This window comes from Carassius carassius, chromosome 24 (genome assembly GCF_963082965.1).
Source record: "Carassius carassius chromosome 24, fCarCar2.1, whole genome shotgun sequence".
NCBI classification, from domain to species: Eukaryota; Metazoa; Chordata; class Actinopteri; order Cypriniformes; family Cyprinidae; genus Carassius; species Carassius carassius.
In genome coordinates, this window is record NC_081778.1 from 21,003,254 (window position 1) to 21,028,809 (window position 25,556).

Genomic DNA, 25,556 nt, shown 5'->3' on the forward strand with positions numbered 1-25,556 from the left:
AGTTTCGGCACCAACTAACCAAAACATTCCTCTCAATTACAGTGATGGAATGCTGATGGAAGCAGCCATTGGGAATGACACAGATATACAGTGCTGTTACAGGCTGCTGGGGATCAGTGATTTAACACTCACAGGCCTCCTGGAGAAACTTCTCTCGAACACTGTCCGAGGTGCAGTTTTTACACGTCTTTATCGCCACGGAAAGAGATGGGTTCTCCTGAAAGCACAAAAGATAAAACAAAATATTTTAATAACGGTTTCAGTCTTTCTTCCAAAATAATTTCTGATCATCATCATTACATTGAGTAATTCATACTTCAATATAGACAAAACACTAAATAGAGTCAGAAAATTACTAAAGACTGGAATAATTGCTGCTGAAAATTCAGCTTTGCCTTCACAGAAATGAATTGCATTTTAAAATATATTAATATTGAAAATTAATATTATTAAAAATTTTAATATTTCACAACACTACTGTTTTACCGTATTTCTGATCAAATAAATGCAGCCTTAGTTAGCGTAATAAATTTATTTTGAACATAGGTATAAATAAATAAGTTAGATATTTAAATAACTGAATAAGATGTAATAAAGTAATTTATACCGGACATATGTAAATCCCTTGATGGACGTCTCCAAACTGGCCCTCTCCGATACAGCGTCCCAGCTCAATTCTGTCTCTTTGGATCTCATAGTCCCTGGCTGAAAGACAAAATGGACTCAATCAACAAACACTTAAAAATACCACTTTATATAAGATTATCACAAACCACTTTCCACCATGTACTCAGAAAACGAAAAGACACCATGCGATTCTTCAGTCTGTCTGAATCAGTACATATAAAGTATGCTTTTCAATATAAAATCCATCCCACACATGCCATACCAACCCAGTTATCAATAAAAAATGCATACAAAACTCAGTAAATAAAATATGCTAATGGTTCTGCATTAAAGGGACCATTCAATAAAAAAAGAAAATTCTTTCATCATTTAGTCACACTCATGTTGCTCCAAACTGTTTTTGGTCCCCATTTACTTACACAGTACTTTCTTCCATACAATGAAAGTCAATAGGGACCAGCAACTGTTGGTCTTCAAACTATCTTCTTTTATGTTCACCAGAAGAAGGACATTTATACTGGTTTTGATAAAACCCCATAACAATTATAAAACCCCAAAACAATTATTTCCGTTTACAACATCAGTAAATAAAGAAAGATATAAAAATTCAACCACAAGAAACACAAACGGCAAAGCAAAAGCAACACACAGACCCCACCGTCACGCATGTGTCAAGTCTTAAGCATGTGGAGAAAAGGGAATGAAAACAGCAGGAGAAACATTTTTACCTTCATCTAGTCCATAATATTCTGTTGTGCCAATAACGAGAGAAAACAAAGTGGCAAATATAACAGTGATATAACAATATAACAATATGTTATAACAATATAACAGTGAATAACATTAAGGTCACCATTAACTGATAATTAGTTCATTTTACAATAGGAAATTTGTATTAATAAAAGCAATGTTTACAAAATCCAAACAAATCTTGTTATTAAGGCGCAGTGATTTTATCACTTATACATTTAATTCATAGTTGTGAGCAACTTATTCATTATTAAACAGCATAATTTCCTTAAAAACAATACTGCTTGTGAAGCAAATTGGTAAATAATAAAGAACATCCTGTTTAACAGTGAAATCTGTATTTTGGGGGTAAAAACTTGTTAATTTTCTTTTAAAAATGTAATGTATTTAAAACATTAAAAGGCATATTAAATTTATAATGTATTATATCTGTATATGTAATGTATATATTTCAACAACAAAAAAAGTTAAACTGTAACTTAAACCTAAAAATGCTTTACTATAAAAATGTTACCAATCTTATTCCAGTAAAATATGATTTCAGATTACAAACATACAAGAATATGAATAAAAAATATATTAGAGAATATTTATCTTATTTGATAAAATTATTTAAGACATCGCACAACAATAGTGCTCAGGTTTTTGCAGCCATTATAATTTCCAATAATTTGCTAAATAATTTACCCAAAATAACCACATGTCAAAGCTAAATGCTTGTTCCATTTATAAAATGGACCTTTAACATCATATCCATTTCAGTGCTAGCTCACCCCTGCACTATGTCTATCTCATATGTCCATTAAGCCCAGTCCTGGTCAATGAATGCATTTCATTCTATTATTACAATACAGCTTCCTCTACTGAAGCCCACACATGTTTGACTGAGACCCAAGCGTACAGAAAGGAAGAGACAAAACTGAACACAGCGTTACTCTAGAGTTCAGTTTCAGACCTAAACGAACAGCTAAGCAGAAAGCGACACCAACTCAAGCAGCTATAAACGTCTCAAGAGCTTCTGCATCTGTGATGCCAAACAGCGTGTTCACAAGTCAGCCAGATAATGGGAAGAAGGTTAGGAAAACGTGTAAAGTGATGTATTTGCTTTAGAGGATGCTTTTATAATATTGAACAGCTTAACTAATTAATACAAGGGTGTCGTGTAGAAGAACCCATTTATCTTCCAGATTTAAAGACTTCAAGTCATTAAAAGACATACTGAAATATTGAAATATTTACTTACAATTTTAGATTACCTCAGCAAGTTATTATTTGTGGACAACACACAATCAGTGTTACGGTGATTTTAAGCCAAAGCACATAATATTGGTCTGAGATCAGTATGAACCTGTGATACTCACTGGAAGGCATGGTGTATGTGTCCTCTTCATCTATGATCTCAGCATAGTCATCGGTTTCTGAAAAGAGAAAACAGTATTTTAAATCCAAACGTCCCCACGTCTTCTCATCTTGGAGACTCACACACTCTTTGGCAATCACACATGTCTCTTCACCATTAACGCTGCAGTGCTTAGTTTAAAAGTGTTTCGGTGTCTACGTATTCTGCAGGAGCTTGAGTGGGCTTCAGTCACATCCACACAGCTGTTATATCCGAGTGTGTTTAAAGAGCGAGTACATCTGGCTGAGAGGGGGAACTTTCTGTCCCAAGCATTAGTATCATTGGGGAAAAACAGATGAAGTCATGGGTTATTTTACAGTTTGGTATTAAGGAAAAAGTTTTGTCAAATATTCTCTATGCTGCAATGCGGCAAAAGCCAACAGATTTTGACAATTCATAATGATTGTCAGTGAAGTCCCATGAGTGGAGCGCTGAGAGCAAACACTTTCCCCTTACAGTGAGAGAAAGGGATGTGTGTTTCCAGTAAAGTCTCCAACGTGGCAAAGCTGACTAGTTTTACCAGATCAAAACATCAAATTCCATTGTAAGCTTCTGCTGCGAGAGATAACAGATACACACCTAGGTATTTTGTTTTTCTTGAGTTCACAGGGATGAAACATGGGAACTGAATGCACTTAAACTGTGCTATCAAAAAGAAAAACATTGACGCAAGCAACTGTTCACAGTTCTTCTGAGGTTTCAGAAAATAGTTCTTCTAGAGGGAGAAAAAACATATTTTTTTGCCTTTTGATAATATTTAATATACATGTTGCTTTAAAGGCAAGTTTGTTTTTCAATTTGACAATATCATTAAGAATTGTAAGTAATTAACTGTACTATCCTACCTACAAATATGTTTCAATACTATGGAAGGCATTTTCTGCCAAATTTAAATAAATAAATGAAATGATTCAAATTAAAATTAAAACCAGATTAACTATTTCATTACAGAAAACTGTACGCAAAATATGTGACAAAATTGAGAATGAAATTAAATGATTTCATTTTCACGGTGACATACCTGTCAAATTGAAAAATAAAATGCAATTGCTGATTTCACATTTCATTTTCAATACAGTCTCGAGGCAAGACTGCCAATATTAAAATGAAAAGCAAACGTGAAAAAGAAACTACACATACAGTTTTTACAAAGCTCTTTATTAACGCTCACGCAATAATAGTGACACAATTCAAATTTAAATGTAAATTTTACTTGTCATTTTAATTCCTATTTTATTTCACTGTTTTCATTTTCGTTTTAATTTTCAAAGACAACCTGCATGCAAATTATATGTTAATGAGTGGGTGTGGCTTATTCAAGTAACGGCGCTAGAGACAATCGTCGAAGTCTCGTGTGCATGAGTTGAATGGTGGTTGAAACAATGTGTGAAACGACATTAAAATGTGAATATATTGTAATCGAGACATGGCGAATCTGTTAGTAAGCTTTTGCGGGAAGCTGCTGCAGCATTAGAACGTGGAAGATACAACCAGCCTGACCAGCATGCGTCAAACCCTCGACCCACTGCAGTTCCTCGGCCTGAGCCTCCACGAGACTCCCCGGAAAATCTGCTGTCTGCTGAGTTTGTGACGGCTGCAAAATGTCCAAGTGTATCCAAGATTAGGGGTGCTCCGATCACGATCAGCCGATCGTTAATGCGCATCTCATCAGTAAAGCCGGTTCTCTAATCAGCGGTTAATTCCATCAGGTGCGTGATTTCACATAGAGCAGCTGTTACGACACAGAGCCATTGTTAACTAAGAAGATGCGCCAATAAACGCTGAAAATGAACGTGGATTTGCGCATCTTCTCAGTTAACAATGGCTCTGTGTAGTAACCGCTGCTCTATGTGAAATCACGCACCTAATGGAATTAACCGCTGATTAGAGAACCGGCTTTACTGACGAGATGCGCATTAACGATCGGCTGATAGTGATCGGAGCACCCCTATCCAAGATAGATTCAACTCGTAGCAAAATTAAGTCATTATCATCCGAAATGTTTGCTAGCTGGTTTAATTCTGCTGCTATACTGGCCATAACCGCCATTATAGCTCCTCCACGTAACAACGTTATTGAGCCACACCCACTCATTAACATATAATTTGCATGCAGGTTGTCTTTGAAAATGAAAACGAAAATGAAAACAGTGAAATAAAAGAGGAATTAAAATGACAAGTAAAATTTACATTTAAATTTGAATTGTGTCACTATTATTGCATGAGCGTTAATAAAGAGCTTTGTTAAAACTGTATGTGTAGTTTCTTTTTCACGTTTGGCTTTTCATTTTAATATTGGCAGTCTTGCCTCGAGACTCTATTGAAAATTAAATGTGAAATCACCAATTGCATTTTATTTTTCAATTTGACAGGTATGTCACCGTGAAAATGAAATCATTTAATTTCATTCTCAATTTTGTCACATATTTTGCGTACAGTTTTCTGTAATGAAATCGTTAATCTGGTTTTAATTTAAATTTTAATCATTTCATTTATTTATTTAAATTTGGCAGAAAATGCCTTCCATACAATACAACATTTTATTGTAAGTATAAAAAAACCATGTAGACACTTTTTGTACAAATTTCTGAGCAAATCAGTTTTGAACTGATTGAGAGAAGAAAACTGAAATGTACATATTTGAATTAAATTTAAAGTTAATTTATATTCTAAAGTCACAAGATAAAGACGGAATCTAATACTAAAACTAGTGCCTATTGTCACGGCCGGGATCCAATGAGGCACGGAGATAGAACCAATAGCAGGTAAGTCATTTATTAAAGGGTAATCCACAGGTGTAAACAGTCCAGGCAGGGGTCGAAACCAAAACATCCATCCAAACATAAACAGAACAAGAACAAGAACAAGAAGACAAGGCACGGGCAAGACAGATTGACGGACATGAATTCACAACGGCTCCGTGACACATACTAAGACAGACCAGGTTATATACACAAGGAGAGACAAGCGCTAATGGGAAACTGACAGGGTGTGATGATAGGTAATTAGTGACAGCTGGGTGCAATAATTAAGCAGGGACGTGAGGAATGTGATTAATGAAGTGAAAGACACCGTGGGAAAAGAGGACATCTAGTGGACACCCAGGGAACACAACCCAGACACTGTGACAATACCCCCCCTCTACGGAGCGGCTCCCAGACGCTCCACGACAAGACACAACACAGAGACAAGGAGGGAGGCGGACAGGTGGAGGCTCAGGGGGAGGGACGGAGGGCCAGAAAAAAAAATCATGGGGAACAGATACCAGAAGTGTAGACACAAAACAGAGAGACCAGGAGGGAGGAGGACCGGAGGAGGTTCAGGGGGAGGGACGGAGGGCCAGGCTCACAGAGGGGAACAGGCAGAAAACAAGAAACACAAAACATAAGTCCATAAGGACATCACGTGGTGCCTACCAGGGCGGAACAGAAGACCACCACAAACGTGTGATCAGGGCGGAAGCCCCCCCAGGGCGGAGCAGAAGACCACCGCAACCGTGTGGTCAGGGCGGAAGCCCCCCAGGGCGGGGCATAAGACCACCACAACCGTGTGGTCGAGGCCGGAGTCCCCCAGGGCGGAGCGGAAGACCACCACACCCCTGTGGTCAAGGCGGAAGCCACCCAGGGCGGAGCAGAAGACCACCACAACCTTGTGGTCGAGGCCAGAGTTCCCCAGGGCGGAGCAGAAGACCACCACCACCATGTGGTCAGGGCGGAAGGCCCCCAGGATGGAGCAGAAGACCACCACTCCCCTGTGGTCGATGCACAAAACCCCCAGGGCAGATCAGAAGCCCACCACTTCCGTGTGGCCGGATCAACGGGAGGACGAGACTCTGGTAATTCCATGGTGTCTCTACTGGACTCCAGAAGATCGGTGCTGGCCTGACACTGCTCATGAGGATCATTGGTGACTTGCATTTGCTCATGAAGATCAATGGTGACTTGCCTTTGTTCATGAAGATCAGATCTGACTTGCCTTTGTTCATGAAGATCAGAGGTGACTTGCCTTTGTTCATGAAGATCAGAGGTGACTTGACTCAGTCCTTGAAGATCACCGGTGACTTGACTCAGTCCTTGAAGATCACCGGTGACTTGACTTGACTCTGAAAGGTCAACGGTGACTAGCCCTGACTCTGGAGGATCAGCGGTGACTAGCCCTGACTCTGGAGGGTTAATAGTGACTAGACTTGACTCTGGAGGGTCATCTGGAACCCGACTCGACTCTGGAGGGTCATCTGGAACCCGACTCGACTCTGGAGGGTCATCAATGACTAGCCCTGACTCTGGAAGGTCATCGGTGACTAGCCCTGACTCTGGAAGGTCATCGGTGACTAGCCCTGACTCTGGAGAGTTCCCTGGCACCTGACTCGACTCTGGAGACTTCCCTGGCACCTGACTCGACTCTGGAGAGTTCCCTGGCACCTGACTCGACTCCGGAGAGTTCCCTGGCACCTGACTCGACTCTGGGGAGGCACAGGCACCTGACTGGCTGGCGGCCATCTTGGGCTGTGGCGCTGGAACGGTGGCCAATTTGGGCATTGGCGCTGGGTTAGCGGCCATCTTGTGCTGTGGCGCTTGGCTGGTAGCCATCCTGGGCAGTGGTGCTGGACTGGCGGCCATCTTGGGTTGTGGCGCTTGGCTGGTTGCCATCCTGGGCAGTGGTGCTGGGCTGACGACCACCCCGCCGGAAGAGACAGAAGTGGCTGGGGCATCCCACCGAAGCCGATGCTGCAGGTAGCGCACGAATTCCCAGAATTCCAGTGTCTCTAACTGCGCCATCTCCTCCTGAGACACTGGATCATCCAGCCCGCCATAAAAATAGTCCTTGAGGGCCACATCGTTGTAGCCCATGCCCTCGGCCAGGGACCAGAACACCTGAGCCAGGGCACCCACTTCATTGCCCTCTTGGCGGAGGGCGATCAACCGAAGGTACTTGGTTCGCCGCTCCGCCATCTTGGCTGGGGAACGGAAAAATGACATACCGCTGGTTCCTAGTGTGACGGAGTCGTTCTGTCACGGCCGGGATCCAATGAGGCACGGAGATAGAACCAATAGCAGGTAAGTCATTTATTAAAGGGTAATCCACAGGGGTAAACAGTCCAGGCAGGGGTCGAAACCAAAACATCCATCCAAACATAAACAGAACAAGAACAATAACAAGAAGACAAGGCACGGGCAAGACAGATTGACGGACATGAATTCACAACGACTCCGTGACACATACTAAGACAGACCAGGTTATAGACACAAGGAGAGACAAGCGGTAATGGGAAACTGACAGGGTGTGATGATAGGTAATTAGTGACAGCTGGGTGCAATAATTAAGCAGGGACGTGAGGAATGTGATTAATGAAGTGGAAGACACCGTGGGAAAAGAGGACATCTAGTGGACACCCAGGGAACACAACCCAGACACTGTGACACCTATAGGAAACTTAAATGTGCATTTGAATCTTAGGGATATTCACACAGTTCCATTTTATCACCCAGAAAATCACTGCTGAAAATCACAAGATGACTCAAGATCGTATATTGTGAAATATTTAATAACTTGCGCCGCTCAAGCAAGAAGACATATTAAATTGGACTTTACCATCCCCACCAATATCATCTGTGGATCCAACCAGCATGCAAAAGAATTAAAAGAGAGACAGAGAGAAAGAGAAAGCATTAGATTAATGTCTATCATAAGACATTACTGAGGAGAGACAACAGAACGAAAGAGTATTTCATGGCTGTTACACAATGCAATAAAACAAAGCCCCAAACCATTATCATCAACAGAAAGATCTTGAAAAAATGTATTCTCATTCTTTAGGTTACATTAAAAACACATGCATTATCAAGGTGGGGACTTTCCAGTGACTACTACTGTTACTACTCTGAGCTAATTATATTTTCTATACTCTAAACCTCACACAACCTTTTTGCATTTTTATCAAGACATTATTTAGTACTTTCATTAAGCCAATTTCCTTGTGGGGACCCCTGACCCATGTAATTTAGGTGACTTCAGGTTTAATGATCCTTGCGGGGGCATTCAGTCCCCATAATGCAAGCAAAACATGTCCTACACACCCACACAACAGTAAACTGCAACAGGGTTTGAGAGTATTTTAAAATTACAGGGCTGAGCGGCTTATTACAAACAATTTAGAAACAATTCTAGAACAGCAGCTCAGAATTAAGCATAGAAAACATCAGAGGGTTACACAACGTGGTTGGAATTAGTTAAGGATTAAGTTCATTATCAATGTCACATCACAGTCCTCTTAGATGAGTCTTTACCTGAAACGGAGATGGCTTTGGCCCGGACTCCTTGCAATCTTTTCTCATGGTTTGCTGATCTGTGTGACAGAAGTTGAAGAAGATGAAATGTGTACATTTTAAATGAAACTGAATCACAGCATGACCTTTTCCACACTGATCTGTGCTGAAGCCACTGAGCTGGTCTGTTCCATTAGCGATGACATAACCGATGGGCACTACCACAGTCACATTAATAGGAGCTGGGCTGCGGGTCACATTGGTTGAGGGAACACTAAGAGATTCCACATGTCTGAGCCAAAGAGGCCAAAGGAGCAAGAACAGGGCGAACGGAATCTATCTAATGAAAAATTGTTGGAAAAGGTTAGGATACCTGAGGGTCTGAGTTTTGCAACTTACTTTGGAGCTTTTGGGATAGACGGAAGAGCTCTCTCTCCTTCTGTTGACAAACATTTTGAAAAAAATTTACAAGAAAAAAGAAACAGTTAAATTGTGAAATATTAACATTTTAAATAGCCGTTTTCTATTTAAATATATTTTAATTTACCAAAGCTAAATGATCCCTCAGAAATCCTTCTGATATGCTGATTTTGTTATCAAGTTGAAAACTTATTTGCTGCTGAATATTTAGCTTGAAATCATGTTCTTTTGAAACACCTTTTCAGGATTCTTTGTTGAACGTAAGGTTACAAAAACAGCATTTATTACAAATGGAAATATTTTGTAACATAAATGAGACCGTGGATAAAAAAAACCAGTCTTTTTCAAAATTGAGATTTATACATCACATGAAGGCAGAATAAATAAGCTTTCCATTTTTGTATGGTTTGTTATGATGGGACAATATTTGGCTGAAATACAACTTTTTGACAATCTGGAATCTGAGGGTCCAAATGAAGCCCTTAGCAATGCATATTACTTATCAAAAATTAAGTTTTGATATGTTTACGGTAAGAAAATTTACAAAATATCTTCATGGAACATGATCTTTACTCAATATCCTAATGATTTTTGGCATAATAGAAAAATCAATCATTTTGACCCATACAATGTTTTTTGGGCTATTGCTAAAAATATACCACAGCGACTTAAGACTGTCACAAGTGTCTTTCCTGTCACTTTTGATTAATTTAATGAGCTTTCCTGAATAAATATTTATATTTGTGTGTGTGTGTGTGTGTCTCACCTTTCTGTACACGGACAATAAACGATGAAGAAGTTCCGTTAACAAGTCGACAGTAACCATCAATGAGATCGGCCATGTTTTCCGCTGTATTCAGTGCTGTAGCTGTTACTGTCAAAGGCTTGAACAAGAACACACGACATCCCAAGCTGCACCATATCCATGAATAAAAACCACACATAAGAAAAAGTGATACACTGAAAAAAGTGTGTGGATGTTACCTCGGGTGCTCCAGCTACGTCTAAATGCAGCACTCCCTTCCTTTCTCGCTCCTCGAACTGGATACTCTGCACTTGTGTGAAGTAAGCGAGGTGTGTTGGCTACAAAGAAACAGATACAGACATTAGAGTCACTGTTCAACTGTCTATCAATCCATCAGACCGTACACTACTTACATTTGAGCCTTTGTCCGTCAAATAACTGATGCCCTCCTCGGGTCCGATGGCCAACTCCACTGATATCACCCAGCTCGACTATCACACACAAGCACAGACAGATTCAACTCAAACACTTCATGAAACACACACAAAATGATAAATACAATGCAAATTGATTTTACCCTCCCAATGATAAATAATTACTAATGAACACTAATTTTAAAAAGAAATAATCAACTAAAACTACAATGTAGGACTATATTGAGAAATTCTTCATCTTTCAGCCAACAGAGGGCACTGCAGACCATTAAATAAGTCTTTCACTATTAAGGCAGATATAATAAATCAGGAGAGTAAATACATGTAAATGACTTTGTACATGTAAGTGGCTTTATTTTAATGAAGTGAATTAATTACCGTCTAAACTCAACTCACCCCGAGAGCACATTTAAAACACTCCTTATCAAATCTGTATATAGGTGAAAGGATCTCAAAGAACTTGAGGATACACTGCTCGTCGTTCAGACTGGCGAACTGTTTAAAAGTCTGCTGGATCAGTTTCCGCAGGGATTTAGCCTGCAAAGACAAAATACCAATGACTAAATTGTATCGTATTGACATTAATTACAAACCGTTAAAGGTGAAGTGTGTGAATTTTTGGAGATGATCAAATACTAACTCCTATACAAGTATAATAAGTATAAGACAACTATACACCATTCATAAGATGACAGAGAGATTGTAAACACTGTGAAACACTGCTCTGTTTTCTCCAGCTCAATCAGTGGCACATGTTTGAGGTAGGACTATCTGTTTTTGCCTGGTGCAAAAATTACAGATTTCACCTTTGGGTGTAGGCAGCAAGAGCATTAATGCAACAAAATGGGACATTTGAACCTGTAAACTAGGGAAAATACATTAATCTACATCAATATCTTTAGAGAAAAGGAATTTAGGCCCGTGAATAATTTTGATGGCTCAAGAATAAGACCAGTCAGAAGAAGTCAGAAAATCTCTTAAGAATAATTTTAAGTCTAAAGGTTCTCGAATTAAAAACCCCAAAACTGGTCGGTAATTCTCTCTTCCCTCTTGACATGGACTTGGGTTTCAATGGCAACCAATGAAAAGGAGGGGATTTTGGGCTGCTTTCGGGTAGAATGTAAAATATAAAGAGGAAGGGGAGCAGAAAGTGAAAGTCACATAATATGCACAAAATCTCCTTTATAATAAAAAACAGGGAAATCCCTCGGGAGCACATATACTCAAACGCCATTTCCATTCTCAGTCTAAATTCCCAACGCATTTTAACAGACAAAATTAGAATTTACTCTAACAACGCAAGATGCAACGAGCAGAAAAAAAAATGGCAGCACAGAAGATTATCACTGCAAAATTGCAAAGGTGAACTGCATAATATTTGGATATTTAAATATATACATAGATTTTTTTATACAACAATAAATATTAACATTTCTTTTTATTAATAGTTAAAAAAAAAGCCATTCACGGGTTATTTTCTTATAAAACTAAAAATCATGGCAATTTATCTGTCTAGAAATGTTCACATTAAATATTATACCAAACTTTACACAAACCGCTAAAATAACAGTAGACAGTATGCCACAGCACACTGAAAGACTGTAACAGACTAGGTAGGTCAGGTGGAAAAGGAAACTGGCTCTCTGGCAAACTGCATTTCATTAGAACGGTTCTCTTCAGTGGCTTCTTCAGTGAGAGAAGGAAAACATCTCAGGGGTGTGAGACCACAGAGGAAGCCAGGCAGGCAATAACATTGATTTTGCCTGAACAATAGCATTTTCTCACATCCAATAAATCAAGTAAAAACCACTTGAGGAAACCATCACAGGAGCATCAGAAATGTCTTATTACCTTTACCGAGTCTAATAAACTCTTTGGAAAGAATCTCTGAAGACCAACGTCCTTCCTGCAGGGAGAGGATACAGAAATACATTTACACTTCTGTCTTTAAAGAAAGTGAAACATAAGATTTAATGTAAAAGCACAAGAAATGAGACAGAAACTTGTTTGTGACTGAGCCATTATTACAGATTATTGTCTCTTCCGGTGTAAAGCAAGCAACACTACACTGCAGGAGATACGCAAAGATCAATTATACGCTACTAAAAATAGATCAGACAGGTTTCACAGGGCCATGCATCAGATATTCTGACCCACATACACACAAGAAAAAGGAAAAGAGAAAAAGAGAAATCCTCTAATGGTTCAATTAGGAATTACTGTACTCCTTTCAGTCTAGTATGAGCTTGGTTTGAAGTACACTGACAGCATTACATCATAAGTGAACACTGCAGTAAAATGAGAATGAGAACCGATTGGGATTTAATTTCTAACATAATGTTCAGCAAAAAAGTGAATCCAAGTTTCTGTCATGACAGTGACAACATTATATTTTTATTTTATTTTTCATGCCAGGTTTCCCTATGGATGCCCATAATTGTATTTTATTTCTCACAACTGTGACTATTTCCATTGCTTTTGTACATCTCACAACTGCAACTTTATTTCTCCCGATTACTCTTAATTGTGATTATTTCTCACAAAAAAAGTTCTCAACTACTTTTTTTACTCCAAGGTGAAAAAACATCATGTGACACCAATGATCCAAACATAAACAGCATTACTTACTCTATTAATTCATAATTCGATTTTTTATCCAGGGCGTTTCCACGCATGTCCCTGAAAAAACGCCTATAACAGAGAAAAAGAAGTTCATGGAATAACACTTACATTTACTCATTTATACTACTGTTGAAAAGTTTGGGGTGGGTAAGAAATTATTTTTTGTGTTTTTTTTTTTTTTTTTTTACAAATCTCTCACCAACACTGAATTTATTTGTTGGAAAATACTGAAAAAATTTGAAAATGTACAAATTTTAAAACATTATTCCTGTGATGACTCAGCTGAATTTTCCTCTTTCTGTGTCCAACATTAAGTGTCACATGATCCTTCAGAAATCATTCTAATATGCTGATTTGGTGCTCAAGAAACATTTATTATTATCAATGTTGGAAACAGTTGTGCTACTTAATATTTTTGTGGAAACAGCAATCCATTTTTTCAGGATTCTTTGATGAATTACCGACCCCAAACCTTTGAACGGTATTGTGTATCACATACCTTATTTCAAGGCAGCCAAGTTTAAGTGCTACATCTTGATTAATTTGATCGGCAATCTCCATCATATAATCACTTTTCACCTGGGCACATAGAGATTTATATTAGGCAGAGCAAAGAGAAAGGCACAAGGCAACACTGACCAAACAAGTTGAATGATGACAGAATTAATAATTTCCCTCCTCTGGAACAGGCCAATACTGCATGTCAAGTAAAAAATAAAAATAAATAATATGACCTGATAGTTTCGATAATTTCAAAAGCAAAATAATACAGAGCTTATTAGCTAGTCATGAAAAAACAATTATGAAGTTTAATGTACTTTCCTCGCAATCCATTTAAATCAAATGCTCTCATTATTCCTAATTTGTTATCTTGTTTTCTTTTCTATAGATCGCCACAAAATGAGAAGTGGAATAGGTTTTGGTGACTTACATGTGACGACACTATAGAAGAGAGACATGAACTTATTACAGGGCCAGTCACCTGTTGGTTAAGTGTTTATAATGGAGATTGTGAGCTCATGGTTTGATCTTGGTAACCTGGCACTGATCAAACCAGTTACAAAGCCTGAGCCTTGAACACTAAACCACCTTTCAGTTTCTTTTGTTAAAGCACTGTGTTGGTAAATCTCACGAAAATGGGTCATATTTCACCCCAAAATAATATACAAAAATAAATACAAACACATTACACATATAAAATATAAAAGATAAATAAAAATTCCAAGAAGAAAAATTAACCTAGGAGTAGGAATATTATTGCATTTTATTTGCAATTGTTTTTTGCATTGTGACATTTTCACGACAATGATGATTCTCATTTTTGCTTTAAAAAAAAAATAAAAAAAATTTTTTTTTTTAAGCAGTAAAACAATGACCACCATGAGATATACCACATTGGTGAGTCGCACGAAACCTGTCAAGAATGCATTTGGGGTGGGGGGTGGGTATTTCACCCCAAAACAAAATGAAGCTGTAAATTATAGTTTTTAAATATTTTATTTTATTTTATATATTTACACTTTTTTTTTTATTGTGGCAATACTGTACTGAGACCTGGAGAGTGAACTTGCTTAACTGTCATGGAAATAATATCAAATTGCAAAACATAATATTGATGCTACAATAAAGGTTTCACTGACCTAATAAAATAAAATATTACAAACATTAATTTACAGCTTCATTTTATTATGGGGTGAAATACCCACCCCAAACGCATTCTTGACAGGTTTCGTGTGACTCACCAATGTGGTGCTGAAAGAGAGGAGGAAGGTTTGGCAGCAGTACACAGGCTGTCAGATTAAACTATCCATCACCTGATGATAAAAGTAGTTGAGAGTTGGCTGGTCCTCAGTAAACTGGTTTAAAAATCCTTTAGGCAAGTATCGAATCCGTAGCTCATATCTGGAAAGAGAAGAGAGAGGGAAATAAAAATTCTAATAATAAAACACACTCCACACACTTTCAGCAATACATGTAGAATCTCTGCATAAAGCACAAAATAATCACACAGGAATATCAATCACAAGTGGTCATCAGTGATTGGCAGCTGTCGTACAGCCTGCCCAATCACAACAGATGCTTCAGAAAATGAAGCCCTCAGGTTGAACTCATTCACTGTGTGCCTTGAATCGTTAACAATAACGGTTTAGTTTATGGAGCTGTTTACTATTTTTCCCTCTCATATGTGTCTGCCAGACAACACAATTACAGTAGACTTAGTATTAGTGCTCTCAAAAAATGATTTATTTCTTACAAACATTCTGCTTCTCGCTTCGCAAAATGTTAATTGATAGACTTGAGCTGTGCTGTGGATTACTGTGATGTTTTTATCAGCTGTTTGAACTCTCATTGATGGCACCCATTCACTACAGAGGAAGGATACACTGGTGAGCAACTGATGTGATGCTAAATTTCTCCAAATCTGTTCTGATGAAGTTCTTTGCTCATTCTATAGCATCTGTGCAAAAACAGTTACATTCATGATACACAAAAATGATTCTGCATATGCGAGCACAGATTCCCACCAATACAAAGCAGTATTATTAAAATAGAACCAGTTTAGATTTCTGGTTTAAATCAGTTTATCACATCGTACTTTAGGCTGTGCTGCATAATAACATTATTCCATGTGAGAAACATGATAATAAATAAATAGAAAAATGAGAGGAAGCCTGCAGTTAAATCCTATCCCTTTCTTTTACATTTCGGGAATTTAACCCGCTGATCTGCATTTGCAGAGTGTTAAATGTCTTGCTTTAAAGCAAATGCTGCATGTATTATCAGGGCTCTGTTTTTCATTATAAAGACATGCTGGAGGGCAAAACAGAATCAAGCTCATCCTTTGAACCACAGACTTCCCCGGTAAACGCATAAAAAGCCCATTCATTCATAATGAATGGTTGAAGAAAGAAGACGCGTGAAACAAGCCCTGGGCAGCGTGAATGGAATATAAACAATAGAGCAATTAAGCATGGACTGCTTTCATTAGCTTCATTAAGATAAAACTCACTATAACAAGCCACATTCATTCTGAAGCTCCACCCACTGGGTCACCCTCATCGTGATGCAGAATTATTCACCCCCACTCTGTATGAATTATACATAAGCCATTATATCATCCTTTCATCCTCTAGAAGAACAGCACGTTCACTCTTAATGCTTTACAACAGAACGATGTGCAGTGTCATCCTCATAAAACAGGCAGGACCCAGATATAACATGGCATGTTTTTGATATAAAGACTTTGGAGCAAGACTCAGGTTTTATGCAATTAAACAAGGGAAAGTTATTTAACACTTTTCTGAATGGTCTAATGCTCCTACCACCATCATTTCTACAATAGACCACCAGTGACAGTAGGGACCCCCAGACAAAGAAAATAATATTAAAGATAATAATGTACCACAGCGGTCTCAGATGTCAAAATTGAGCTATTTCAGAGATGTAAAAGGTGTTTTGATTGTATTACAGACAGAAAAAACGAGCAATTGTTCAAGAGGGAACAATGACAGAAATAAGTTGTGGCAAACTTTACTAAGCCCCTGTACAGCCACACAGATATCCCAGAATCTAAAGCATGATTACTTTCCTCCACAGAAAGCTCATGGTTTGGTTCTCTTTTAATTTTAAATTCATATAAAAAAATATGTGTATATTTTCCTCAGTCGGAGAAGGGTGGCTTGCCCACTTCAGGTTGGTGGAGAGTTCCTGCCTCAAGTGGAGGAGTTTAAGTATCTTGGGGTCTTGTTCACGAGTGAGGGAAGGATGGAACGGGAGATTGACAGACGGATCAGTGCAGCTTCTGCAGTAATGTGGTCGATGTACCGGTCTGTCGTGGTGAAGAAAGAGCTGAGCCGCAAGGCGAAGCTCTCGATTTACCGGTCAATCTACGTTCCTACTCTCACCTATGGTCATGAGCTTTGGGTCATGACCGAAAGGACAAGATCACGGATACAGGCGGCCGAAATGAGCTTTCTCCGCAGGGTGGCTGGGCGATCCCTTAGAGATAGGGTGAGAAGCTCAGTCACCCGGGAGGGAGCTCAGAGTAGAGCCGCTGCTCCTCCACATCGAGAGGGGTCAGCTGAGGTGACTTGGGCATCTGTTCCGGATGCCTCCTGGACGCCTTCCCGGGAAGGTGTTCCGGGTGCGTCCCACTGGGAGGAGACCCCGGGGAAGACGCCTCGGTGTCCCCCCAGAAGAGCTGGAGGAAGTGTCTAGGGAGAGGGAAGTCTGGGGTTCTCTGCTTAGACTGCTGCCCCCGCGACCCGGCCCCGGATAAGCGGAAGAAGATGGATGGATGGATGGAAAATATGTGATGAGAACACATTCAAAGTAAACTAGACATTTAAACTACATTTTTCAAAGGCTAATGTCGACAATGATATCAGGAATTTAAGGTAGCCAATATAATGTCGACATACAAGATTTACAAATCAAAGACTTGTTTCAAGATTTGAAAACATGTTACACACCTTTTACTACTATTTTACTATTACTATTTATTTAAATCTCAAAATGAATCAATATCAGCCAATGAATTGGCCTGACTGATATACATATATATATATATATATATATATATATATATATATATATATATATAGATATATATACATATATATCTATATATATATATATATATATATATATATATATATATATAGGTTTGTCACTAATAAAGAGAGTGACAGTGAATACATTTATAATTTCACAAAAAATATAAATATTTCTAAACTTTCTATTAATCAAAGAATGCATCACTGTAATGCATCAAGGAAAAATGCATGGCAGTTTCCGCAAAATATTGACCAGCACAACTGTTATTTTTTAATAACAAGCAATGCTTCTTCGGCATGCAATCTGTATATTAGAATGATTTCCAAAAGATCATGTGACACTGAAAACTGGAGCAATGGATGCTGAAGATTCAGCTTTGGCTTAACAGGAATTCAATACATTTTAAATGTAACTTTTTGAGATTGTAATAATACTTCACAATAGTACTGTTTTACTTTAATTAATTATCAAAAAAAAGCAGCATTGGTGAGCACAAGAGATTTCCTTCAAAAAGAGTAAAAAATCTTACTAACACCAAATTTTTGAACGGTAGTGTAGGTTTGCCGAATAATCTCCTTGTTTGCCATTGGCTGAAAAACAGACAGACCGACCCTGGGCTATTTATTTATTTACTGATAAATAAACAGTTTATAAATAAACCAGCTTCTAACTGTAACAATGTTTTTATGCTTATGATACGAGCATAAAAACAGTGACTCACCTCCAGTCGTCCTGGGGATGGCTGTGCTCGTACCGCTCCCTCACGCGAGACACGCCCATGTCGGGGTGGAGCCAATGAACTTCCCCTGTTCTCAGGTGGCTCAGGCGCAGACCAAAGCAGGACACATACCTCACCTTATGGATGTCCACCATCTTCTGTATAATGCCCTGAAAAACACACACAAGCATTTGGTGACAACATATAGCACCCTATACATTTTAGCAGGACGCATCTCAAAGTACATGTGGGTGAATGCCCTGAGGTTCGAAGTCAGAAGAGTTTCAGTTTAATCTTTTTTTGATTAATGTGTCATGTTATGGGTCAGTAAGTTCTGTGGTTCAAATCAGTGTAAGAGAGCAATGGAGAGAGAGGAGATAGATGAGACCAAGAGGAACCAATATTATAATAGCATAATATACAATGTCTAACAGGATGAAAAAGCTTATGTAAATGTATTATTAAAACTGCAAAATGCATGAGCCATGAGGCAAGAACTGATAAGCCACATTGATGAATAATTTTCAATCTCTTTAACAGACATCATTGACTACTGATATAAGAAGTCTAAAAAACAAATAACATTTTAAAGAGAGAAAACAAAGCTTCATAACAGGGCATTAACTCAATCTATTTCATTTATTGAGGAATTGTGAGTTAATGTGACACTTCTGTGTCAGTAGTTGGTTTAGTTTGGGACAGGTTTGGATGAGGTTCAGACCTGATAACATCAGATATAAACAGCAAATAAATGGGACAATAGCAGCCATGTGAAGGATGAAAGCAGGACAATATGCTTTGAAGTTGTACGGCTACTTGGCTTCAAAAACCAACCTCATTAAATACATAGGTGTGATCGACAAAGGACAAAAAAGCAGGAAACTATAGCAGGTGCACTTACCCCCCCCCCACCCCCCACCACACGCACACAGTGACAATTTATATAGTATAATAATAAATTAATAAAAAATATTTTACTTGTCTTTTGTTTAAATGAATTTATAAATTAAATAATTAAAAAAGGGAAGAAAATTTTAAATACACATCTAAATTAAATGATTGAACAAAAAAAAAAATAATAAAAGGAGTAATGTGGGAAATATGCTTCAAAGACTGGGCAAAATAGGGATGAAATCCAAAAAATCTGTCAATAACTTGCTGCTGACGTGCACGAAAACTAGCCATTTATTGGGCATTTCTTGTCCTCCCAGATGTTTTGTTTTTCCTTATTACTATGGTGTCCTTTACATCTATTAAAAATAACATCTTTATTTGCCTCTATATTTTTGAAAGGTATCTTTTTTGTGTTTTTGTTCAGCCATTTTGTCAGTGCTTTATTATAGACTTATATGATTGCTAATTCACAACAGAAGACGATTATTAGGTTTTCTCGTTCAGAATACGATTCCATAGGTGGTATTTCAGCACGAATTTCGCGAATGGACAGCGACTCTTAAGTAGCACATAGAACGCGTTCATGTCAAGTAAAGTTTTTGGGAAAAGCGCATGGAATTGCGGCGAGCGTTTATAACCTTGCACGTTGAGAGCGCTCTTCAGAGCTAAGATAAATTTGTTTTCGGGAAACTCGACCCAGATCAGATTTAAGCATTCATTAAAGTGAATCGGTTCAAAGGAGTCATTAGTTCGCAAATCGGACGAGTCATTAGTGGACAGATATGCTCATATGCTCTGTGCATATAACGTTACTCCCAAATATATCTTTAGGTCGCACAGATTAAATTTCAGGATGCGACAACAATGTTGGCAATTTCGAGCCTTGTAGAAGCTGCTAAACTTTCTAGCTAGAAGTAAGCAATAACCAACATGGCGTTACTTTGCTAAGTTAGCCCAGAATCGTTTAACATTAATGTTATGGAATCATGACAAAAGTGATCAATTGATTGGTCAATTTTACTAGACCTGCATATAAAAATGAAAGACAATATATTGGATTTGCTTACATGAATCACCCGTGTTCACGGTCTTCGTCAGTCAACTGAAGCTGTTCACGTAAGTAGATGGTTGGGTGTGTGCGCATTCAGAACGGTGCGCGTACACTTTGAACTTCAATCGTGACAAATTATTGGACTACTTGCGGAGTGCCATTGTCTGAGGGGGTTTTACCACGAGTGTTCTAGGCCACCGCAAGTTGCATTCTGAATAATGCTGAAAAGCCTGGAGCTCAGAGGAAATATCCTCTTTAGTCCTGCACAGGAATGTTTGTGGTGTAACTGTCTGTTTCAATAAGGCTAATGATGTACCAAAGTAAAAAAAACAAAAATCTCAAATACACGATTTAGAACTTAAAAAGTCACTTTTAAAAAATCCTACAACAACTGACAAAACTCCAGAAATTAGCCAATAATTATGTTTTACTGAAAAGCTGATATGATGATCTATTGTTTGTTTGCTTTCAATAATAATGAATGATAGAAGTATATTTACTAATTTGACTGTAATAACTCTATAAGTGCTGTCAAATGATTAATCGCGATTAATCGCATCCAAAATAAAAGTTTTTGTTTACATAATAAATGTGTGTGAACTGTGTATATTTGTTATGTATATATAAATAGACACACATACAGTATATATTTTGAAAATATGTATATATATTTATAACCATATACTTTATATCATATATAAATACATTTAATATATAAAAGTAACATATTTTTCTGAAATATATACACTTGCATGTGTGTGTATTTATATATACATAATAAATAAACACAGTACACACACACACATATTATGTAAACAAAAACTTATTTTGGATAAGATTAATCACAATTAATCATTTGACAGCTCTAAACTTTTATTTTATTATTAATTTATGTTTTTGAAAGATAAAAAAGAATTCTGCACACATAATTACATTTCAAAACATTATAATAATAATAATAATAAAAAATGGATACCTACCATATAAACAAAAATCAGATATTATTTGGATACAGCCTCAATATTAGCAAAAAGTGTATAAGAACAATACCAATGCATTTCTCTCCCTCAGCTGCAACTGATATGGTCCAATAAGGTATTCTACATCTTGGAGAACATTAAAAGGGGCAGCTGATCTGCAGACTCACCCTGACATCGGTAGAGTCCCCGTGTCTGATGTTGCTGGCCCAAGTGCAGGGTTCACTACTGCTCTCGAAGTAGTGGAAGACTCGGAGTACGCGCTCCAGAGCCCCAGCCGTGCGCTCCATCCCTGCGCTTAAGTGAGGCTTGACCCCCTGGTTCAGGGCATGGGTCAGGCTGGGGTCCAGGTAAGCCACTGCCATGGCTTTGGTGGGTGCTAACTGTCCGTCATATTCTGAGGAGAATACAAAGCTGTCAACGCAGAGACCTTAAAGAAGTACAATCAACAAAAAAAGAACTAAAAACAATGACTAAACCTGTGAAAAAAAACCCCCAGAATAATCGATTATTCTAATATCAGTTTGTTTGTTCTTATAATCAAACAAGATGGAAAAAGCTTGCAGGAACAATGATAATTTAATTCAATTTAATATTTGTGACATGTTTATTATTGTTTGTGCTACAAATATGATCTGAAGGATTATGAAGAAAGTTACTGTAAATGGATGAACTATCAGCTTTACAATCCCTTCAGTCTGTTTAGTCTTGTAATAACAATAATAATCGGATCACTGCATATTGCATAATGGAATATTTTTGTTCAGAATAAAAAGAAAAACACATTAATCAGAGCACAAACATTCATTTCCATTGCAGAATGTACAAATGAATCAAAATACACTGACGAGACAATGAAAATTCGCATTCAAGTCAGTTTAGAGGTGTCACCTGAACACAACGACTGAGGCAATGAACAGAACCAAGGCAATCCCAAGACCATCTCATCAGCTCGATATTCAACTGTCAGACCAAAACATACAGCAAAATGCTGCACACACTAACAGGAGGTTGGACTCCTGGAAGGAAATAAAGGAAAAGATCCAGACCCCAACACTTCAGACAGATGTCTCCTGAGAGCATGCCAGGCGAGTGGCCTTGGGGACTATGATAGTGTCAGATGTTCTGGCAGAAGAGCTTTAAGTCTAACAATCCATGATGGCAGATTACAGCATTCCAGAGCTGCAAGGTCAACACAACAATGGCTGACTTTTTCAGGTCAGCTAAATCAGCCCAAAACATTCCTACGATGTATCTTCCTCTCTGTTTATTACGAGGTAAGATGATGAACAGCTATGCATAAAGGTCACGATAAACCATGAATGAAACAGATGAGTAGTCAGTTGCTCTGGACATTGTTCATTATTTAACCATTCTGTATCAAGTATTCCACTGAGAACAGAGTAATGTAAGAAAGTCAGTTGCTCTGGACATTGTTCATTACTTAACCAGTCTGAATCAAGTATTCCACTGAGAACAGAGTAATGTAAGAAATATTGTCAGTTATAATCACACAAAAACATACATAGCCTAAATAAATAATTCCAGGAATATGATAAACAAAATTAGGGTCACCCACACATTATAACTCTGCAAAAAGGAAATTAAATCAGCATGAAACATCTATAGAACAAATTTTATGGCAGCTTTTAGTTAGTTTCAGTTCACTCCGAGTGCCTTTCCTACCTTTTCTGAACAAGGGCCAGCAGGTACACGCCAGCATGGATCTCAAAAGCTCAGGCTTAAACAGCCCTCTAAAAACACAAACAATACGTCCACAAAAGCGCACACACACTCTGGTGGGTCCAAAGGACGTCAACAAAACATAAAATCCATGTTCTCACTACTGTCAGTCTTTTGGTACAGATTTCAGACATAAATGCTCTCACACACATATTCAAACAGACAATACATTTTAGTAGCTTCCTCTATGTGACATCATATCCTGCTTATTATAATGTATCCATGTTTCATGTAACCAGCGATCTAGTTCCTGTCCACTTGCCCTGAGGAGACCAGAAGAATTCACAACACAATCATAAGTCAAAGACCTGGATTTCGCAGCCCTAAAATCACAACACTGGGGTTAAACCAGCTGGTAGACCACAAGCACTCGCACTATAAACACACGCGACTGAACTCGCCCACAAGTAAACACTCGTGGTTACATGGGAGCTTGGCCAGGAGGAGGAGTTCACATACATATCTGACTGAAAACAATGGAGCTTTGCACTTACAAGTTACTGAATGATGTATTTCTACTACATTCTGATGTTTAAAAAATTATTGATACTAAAATTGTACACACAAGAAAGACACATTGTATCAACAGAATATATATGGATATATACATCACAATAGGGAATACAAGACCATTGCAATTTCCATTTCAGGCTGACTTTATTGATTTTACTAACAGTCCTAGTTTCTGTTAATTCTGTTTGAAAAGTTATACTAGGAAATATCTGAACCTACATGAGTTTGTTTGAATATTGTCTTGACATCAGGGAGCCTTATAGTCAAAAACGTGAAGAAGTAATAGTTTGAGCCTGCTGAATATTTCAAAACTCAGATCTTTGGAATGATCCTAAACATTATGAAACCTGACACTAAATATGGCTTGCAGAGTAACGCCTGTGAGTATTGTATTTAGCTGTGCTATTTCAATAGAGGAAATTGATCCGGTGGCATTACAATGGATGAAATAAGAAAATTACATGATGAAATGATTCAGTCTGTGCATAAGATTATTTAAATGAATGTCCTTGACTGAACCAGAGGCAAGAGAGAGAAGCTTTGTTTCTGTACTCATTGTCTTCAGAAGGATTGTCCAAAATCTCAGTCATCCAGTAGACTGAATGGTTATAATCTGTACCCACCCAAATACTTTGCTTCCTTTTACTTAGGCCGATGTAATGTGTCTCAAAAGAACATTGCATAGAGGGAACTCGGGTACTCTGATCACAACAAACAAATATATGGTTAAAGTCTAAACCAAGCAAGGCAAGACACAAAATAAAACAAAACAACAACAAAATACGCAAAGAAAAGTAACATACAAAAGCCAAACCACAAACAAAACAAAAATGCAAACATAAATAAAAATGAATAAAAAAAGACAAATCAAAGAAAAGCAAAACAGAAAAACAAACCCTGCAACCAAACACTCTACAAACTATTTAAAAAAAACATAATTCAGATAAAAGTGAAGACACTGCTTAGACATATCAGTGTCGTGCTCTTTTTATCTGGCAGTACACATGTGCTGCCTTCACCTTATCTTTCAACCAACAATCAATGGTCTTTTCAAAGAGCTCACTCTCCACCAGGGAGATTGGACACCACACAAAAAGCTCCTACGTCTGAGCTCAAGAAACGTAAGCGGAGACATCTGATAGTGAGAGTGGTCTCCCTCAATGTCTGTTTCTCACTTAACATCTCTTTCTCTGCCTCCTCCAGAGCTATAGGTTAAACGGAAGATGACTGGAAGGGCTCTTTTAATAGGCTAATTCTGCACAAATACATGGGTAGAGGATTCAGTCTCTCACAAGAAGACACCAACAGCCCCAAAGAGGCATACAGATTATTTGCAGCAAATGTACCGGCCTCAGGCAGAGAGAGTAAAAATTGGATGGTTCTGTGCCTCTGGAATGGTTTATTACGATAACATACTTAATTTCTCTACAGACAGGAGCCGAAAAGAATTAAAAAATAATTAAAAAAGAAAGAGAGAGTGTGACTACTTTGTCCTATCTGATTTAAAACATTGGACAAGACTTTTGCCTTGTCATTGCTCTCCGTGTCCTCATTTCTTTGTTCTTGGCTTATAAAGAATGTCAGTTTTCCAATTTTTTTATGCACGTTACACCATATGGCTACTGTATCTGTCATTTTCCTTTAAGACACACTGTTAATTCTCATCTTTTAATGGATATAAAATCTGCATTTCTTGCACAGAAAAGGAAGCAGGCTGACTGTGGTGGAGACAATCGAGCCATGCAGGAAATCTGATTTCATCTATTTGGCCCGGATGGTTAGAGAAGAAACAAAAGCACATTCACATGGGGTACGAATGAGTTTAACACACACTGCGTTTA

At 38.0% G+C, this 25,556-nt stretch overlaps 1 protein-coding gene across 13 annotated transcripts in view; it reads right to left on the reverse strand.

Annotated features, from left to right (window-relative positions):
• The window catches only part of LOC132103145 (focal adhesion kinase 1-like), a 59,923-nt gene that overhangs the window by 20,669 nt on the left and 13,698 nt on the right, over positions 1-25,556 (reverse strand). For 3 of the 13 annotated variants that reach the window (XM_059508004.1, XM_059507993.1, XM_059507991.1), the window contains exons 2-18: positions 21,630-21,856; positions 18,541-18,707; positions 15,077-15,164; positions 13,762-13,841; positions 13,269-13,331; positions 12,492-12,546; positions 11,037-11,177; positions 10,620-10,697; positions 10,446-10,544; positions 10,228-10,345; positions 9,441-9,480; positions 9,063-9,121; positions 8,368-8,385; positions 2,738-2,795; positions 1,356-1,384; positions 608-705; positions 133-217 (exon numbers count right to left, since the gene is read on the reverse strand). In XM_059508004.1, the coding sequence (XP_059363987.1) occupies positions 133-217; positions 608-705; positions 1,356-1,384; positions 2,738-2,795; positions 8,368-8,385; positions 9,063-9,121; positions 9,441-9,480; positions 10,228-10,345; positions 10,446-10,544; positions 10,620-10,697; positions 11,037-11,177; positions 12,492-12,546; positions 13,269-13,331; positions 13,762-13,841; positions 15,077-15,164; positions 18,541-18,707; positions 21,630-21,824 (1,471 nt within the window). In that variant the 5' untranslated portion in view covers positions 21,825-21,856. Of the gene's footprint in view, positions 1-132; positions 218-607; positions 706-1,355; positions 1,385-2,737; positions 2,796-8,367; positions 8,386-9,062; positions 9,122-9,440; positions 9,481-10,227; positions 10,346-10,445; positions 10,545-10,619; positions 10,698-11,036; positions 11,178-12,491; positions 12,547-13,268; positions 13,332-13,761; positions 13,842-15,076; positions 15,165-18,540; positions 18,708-21,629; positions 21,857-23,145; positions 23,515-25,556 lie in introns of those variants that run through there. The other 10 variants (XM_059507994.1, XM_059507992.1, XM_059507999.1 and 7 more) reach the window with 6 other exon arrangements.